Consider the following 5,276-nt stretch of genomic DNA (forward strand, 5'->3'; position numbering starts at 1 on the left):
AAAAAATTAAGTAAAACGGGCGAAATTTTCCCTCCACAAAGCAGATACAAATTTAGAATACAAGCCTGTCAGAGTGGAGCACGCCTTTAATCCCAGCATTTAGGGAGGCAGAGGCACGAGGATTCCCAAATATTGGGATTAAAGGCGTGGGCTAACACCCTAACTATTATCGGGTATTTTTCTTTGGCAGTCTTAACCCTGAAGTACCTTCTCTGGTCTCACTTGTTCTTGGTTGTATATCAATCTTGTAGGTGTTTCTATTGCTTTATATGAATGATTTTTCTGTGATGCCATTCAAGTTATGTTTTCACTTAACATTTATTTACCAGTTTCTTCCCATTCTGTTAGTTATCGCTCAAGAAAATATAGGCAGTTATAGAGTAGCAACTAAACTTCTTTGTTTGAGTGTTCTACAACATTGACGTTGTACTATTTTCACTTTGCTTTTGGAATTAAGATTTTTATGCAAAAGTGAGAGTTTTGCACCTACTAGGTCGCTCAGTATATATATTTACATCTTTATTCAATAAATCCGATTCACTGTTTTAGCAAAAGGATAAAAGGCGCCTAGGAGGAGAATGGGTGGGGGCAGGACAAACGGTTAAAATCGGGCAACGTTTAGAACTTTAAGAGGCACGGGAAAGGCGGAGCAAATAGTGAATGACAAAGGAGACTGCCAATGAAAAGCCTGGGAACCACTCTCCTCCCGCCCTTCGTGCTTCAAATTCTAAGCTTAATTTCCATCCGGGTTCTTCAGCCTCGTTTCCCCGGTAGTATAAAGATTGCCGTCTCCTTTGTTCGCCCTCGATGCGCAGTAGTCCTAGCGTCTTTTCTTTTCTGGTCTGAAAATCGGTAGCTGTCACTGGTGCAGCGCGGCTTGGAGGGTCCTGCCGGCGATCTCCTAGAAGCCTGAGACCACTGCAGTCCCCTCGGTAGGTGCTTCCTTTCCTTGACCTGTTTTCTATACAGACTTCTCACGATAAGACTGGATATCATTTGTTTCCCTGGAGATAGTGGTGGCAGGCGCCATTTTAAGACGCCCAAAGATGCCAACCTATTTAAAGCTTGAAGGGGTGGAAGCAACACACTAGGGGCTCCCTCCATTATCTTCTGTGCGTCTCCCGAAGGTTTAGCTGTCCCCTGTCGCGGGAGGGCAGAGGGCGCAGCTTTGTAGGTGGGACAGGACAATCAGCGACCGCGGGACCCAGCACCAGGAGAGCGCCTGTGCTAATGATGGGCTGGTGGACTTCTCTGCGCGTTCCTCTGGTTCTTGGCGATAAGGAAAGGAAGGCTTTTGGGTTTTTGTTACCGGTGTCAAAGGCAAAATTTAGTTAGCCAGGCAGTTGTGAGTGGTTTTGGGTTGGGTCCAAGTGTCGCCATTTTGTCCTTAACACGCGGTTTTTAATTGAGTCTTAATTAGGTGCAGGCGATGGGAAGGAGTGTTAACCGTGTGTGATTCTGAGCTCGGTTATTTTCCGACTTTGGTACTTTTATCTTTTCAATCAGCCGACAATCTTTTGTCGGGTTAGGTGCGGCGACTTTGTTCTAGCCCTGAGATTTGTGCCTAAACTTAAGTAGGAAAGCTAACCGAGAAAAGGGCTTGGTCTTTTCTTGGTGCCTCTGGCTGGTGACCTTGAATGAATAGGGGGAAGTCTTTTGTACCCTTCGCTGCAGGGAGTGGGGGTTAGCGAATAGGGTGACAAGTAACGAAACGTTCAAAGATAACAGATCAATACAATAGCCGGGTGTGGCGGCCTTAGTCTGTTAACTCCTGCACTCTAAGGCTGCAACCTTGTACTGAAAGTAAAATACATTTAAAAGTAAAATTTGCCTTTTCAAATGTTGAGGAGCTGTTCTTTCGTTAAAAACAGGGCAGATGAAGAGTTTTGTTAAATTAGGCAGGCCCTTTTAACCTGGTTAGTGAAAAGTGCACTTCACCTTTAACCAAAGTATTGTATTTCATGGGGTTTTCTAATGTAATTGAGGTTTATCTGTGTCTTTAGTTTGTAAAAAATAAAGATTTGACTAAACATGAGCCACAATTAAGCTGTTCAATAAACTTTGGGAACTTTCTCCAGAGAGATGATAATATTATTTTTCAGAAGACTCCCATTGGTTGAAAAAAATGGTTGAAGCAGATCGTCCAGGAAAGCTCTTTATTGGTGGGCTTAACACAGAAACAAATGAAAAAGCCCTTGAAGCAGTATTTGGCAAATATGGACGAATAGTGGAAGGTGAGTTAACTAAAATCATGTGCAGTATTATCATAATTAAAAGACAAGCTGTGATGAATTTGAATCCATTGATCATCTGATGTGATAATGTATTTTGTCCTCTAAGAAGTTCTGAGCTTGTGTTTTGTAAATGTGCTCTGGTTATTTTTGCTTGAATGAAAGTAACTTCCTCCCTCCCCCAACTGTCTTAGTGCTTTTGATGAAGGACAGAGAGACCAATAAGTCAAGAGGTTTTGCTTTTGTGACTTTTGAAAGCCCAGCAGATGCAAAGGATGCTGCCAGAGACATGAATGGAAAGGTATGATTGCTTAATAAAAAGGTGTTTGCTGGTAACAAAAATCACTTTAATATTATCCAAGCCTCAGTCCATAGCAGCTCTGGAATATATATCCTTTTGATCATTAGCACTGGTAGTACTATTCTGGATTTTATTTGTTTTTTTGAGTCAGTCTTAAATCAATTATAGTCTTATAGTCTTGACTATGTAGATCAGGCTGATTGCCTTTGCCACCAGCATGCTAGAATTAAAAAAAACAAAAAACAAACAAACAAACAAAAACGTGCCCAGTCTCTGTTGTGAATTTCATTGTGATCCCACAACGAAATTTTGTGGCTAAGGCTAAAAGTTATGTGCCTAACAAGAGTGAGTCCAGAGCAGTATATGATGATGTTATGTGATACTGGAAATTATCTTGGAATCTATAAACCTTAATTTGAAAACCTAGCTCTTTTTTATTTTTTTTGGTAACAACCTGAACACCTACCTAGACTTGAATTTTCTTAAGCAGTTGTGTAGTGAATTTCTTGCATCTAGTAAAAATTTTAAATGAATGGAAAAGCGTTATTTATAGAAATACTATTTCCACCTTTTTTTTTTTTTTTGGTATAGTACTTGGCAGACAAAACTGTGTTTTTAAGTCTTGATAAGATTTAATTCTGTTTTCCTCTTTTTTTTTTTAAGTCCTTAGATGGAAAAGCCATCAAGGTGGAGCAAGCCACCAAACCATCATTTGAAAGTGGCAGGCGTGGACTACCTCCACCTCCAAGAAGCAGAGGCCCTCCCAGAGGTCTTCGGGGAACAAGAGGAGGGAGTGGAGGAGTGAGAGGACCCCCTTCACGTGGAGGACACATGGGTAATGATTTGATTGAAACTCAGGCTTTGCGTTTAAGTTAAAAGCCCTAGATCTGCACTGATGGTGTGCATTCTTTTTTCAAAGCCTTTGAAATGGAGACTGTTTACCACACGCTATTATTGTAGTGTTGGTCATGACTTGAAAGGAAAAAGTGGAAGGCCTAAATTAAATTACAGTGTTAAAACCATGGACCACATAGTAAAAAAAAAAAAGAAAGGAAGAAAAAAATGAAGGGCAGAATTGGAACTTACTCAGGCTGTTTTATTTTCCTAATCTATAGGCGTTTTGAAACAAATTCTTTCTGAGTTTTTTTCTGAATTATTGTGTTAATGTATTTTCTTTCTGCTCAAATATAGACGATGGTGGCTATTCCATGAATTTTACCATGAGTTCTTCAAGGGGTCCTCTTCCAGTAAAAAGAGGACCACCACCACGAAGTGGTGGTCCTCCTCCTAAAAGACCAGCCCCTTCAGGACCAGTCCGCAACAGCAGTGGAATGGGAGGAAGAGGTAATTGCTGCATGCCATAAATCTGTGTAGCTACTGTAACATTAAGTTGGAGACAGGCATGGTGATGCATAGGACTGACTGATATGAGGTCAAGACCTACATGGGAAAACCTTGGTTTTTTTATTAGTTTTTTTTAAATGCTTGGCCAGTGGGATGGATCATCGGGTAAAAAAGTGTTTCTTACTCAAGCACAAAAACTTGAATCAAACCCGTATTCACACACAAAAGTGGAAAAAGAATTAACTCTACAGAGTTGTCTTCTGACCTACATTTGAATCATCAATGCCCCCACCAAAAATACACATTAATGCATTTTTTAATGCTTATGCTTAAGACTAATTTAGGGATACCAATTAATCTCATAATCCTAATTAATGAGCACTGATATTATGTGAGAGGGAAACTTCCCATTTTAGCTACAAAGTGTTAGTATTTATATAAAAATGCTGAACGAACACACAACCAATCTTAAATCCAAAGAGGTTTATTGGATGGAGGTGGAGATGTAAAAAAAGAGGGAAGGGGAGAGACAGAGAGACAGATGTAGTGGGAGAGGGGTTGCCCTGACAGAGAGAAGGGAAAAGCAAGAGAGCAAGAAGGCATGAGAGAGACAAAGTGGTGGGTTGGTCCTTTTATGGAGCAACTTAACCACACCTGCCAGGTATGACACCTGCCAGGCAACACATGATGACATCATAGATTACTAGGTAACCCAGAAGCTGGCTGCCTAAATACTAACATTTCTCCCTTTTTCTATAATTAAAAAATGAGGAGCTTGGGCTGCTTCTCATGTAAGGCAAGTTAAAGTATATAAATGTAGGTTCATTGGAGGCAGCTCTTGGCTGCCATGCAAGGGGGTAAGAGAGAGAGGAATAAAAACGTAATAGCAACAAAATGTCCAGATTACGTGGTCAAGAGGAGGAGGGGAAGCCCCTGCCCTGGAAAGTTCAGGGTAAAGAGTTGCCAGCCACACACTACAGCAGGTAGGGACTGAGGAAAGCTGGGAGGACGTGGAGCTGTTTGTCCTGGTCCTGAAGCACACCATTCCAGCCTTTTGTTAATAATAAGTGAATAACAGGCAGAGATTCTCTTCTGGCTACTTCCTGCTGACACTGGGGAAACTGTACGGAGGTTAAAAGGCTGAAATGCTGGCCAAGTCCAGAAAGAACAGGCTGCTTTGAAGCTGTCCAGGGTCCGTGAGAACATCCATGGCTGGGAGGAAAAGTGGAAGTCCAGCTTGATAAAAGTCTGTGAAGTGAGACTGGAACACCTGTGGTTGCTGCTTTGGTGCTGTTGTGGGTGTAGGAAACACCTGAGTCTGGCAGGATACTGGAATATAAATATATATGTGTATGTGTGTGTGTGTGTGTGTGTGTGTGTGTGTGTGTGTGTGTGTGTGT

The 5,276-nt window shown here is 41.5% G+C and overlaps 1 protein-coding gene and 1 non-coding gene across 3 annotated transcripts in view; both read left to right on the forward strand.

The window, feature by feature from the left end:
- Positions 1–771: 771 nt before the first annotated feature.
- The window catches only part of Rbmx (RNA binding motif protein X-linked), a 12,350-nt gene continuing 7,845 nt past the window's right edge, over positions 772–5,276 (forward strand). For both annotated transcript variants that reach the window (XM_055599602.1, XM_055599601.1), the window contains exons 1-5: positions 772–932; positions 2,103–2,234; positions 2,426–2,532; positions 3,196–3,367; positions 3,724–3,876. In XM_055599602.1, coding sequence (XP_055455577.1) covers positions 2,126–2,234; positions 2,426–2,532; positions 3,196–3,367; positions 3,724–3,876 — 541 coding nt within the window. In that variant the 5' untranslated portion in view covers positions 772–932; positions 2,103–2,125. The remainder of the gene's footprint in view (positions 933–2,102; positions 2,235–2,425; positions 2,533–3,195; positions 3,368–3,723; positions 3,877–5,276) is intronic.
- LOC129671044 (small nucleolar RNA SNORD61) lies at positions 2,282–2,353 on the forward strand. Its single transcript, XR_008719295.1, has one exon. It is a non-coding gene; the product is annotated as a small nucleolar RNA SNORD61 (small nucleolar RNA).

Source organism: Psammomys obesus, unplaced genomic scaffold (assembly GCF_907164565.1).
Source record: "Psammomys obesus unplaced genomic scaffold, mPsaObe1.curated_primary_1811, whole genome shotgun sequence".
Classification (NCBI taxonomy): Eukaryota; Metazoa; Chordata; class Mammalia; order Rodentia; family Muridae; genus Psammomys; species Psammomys obesus.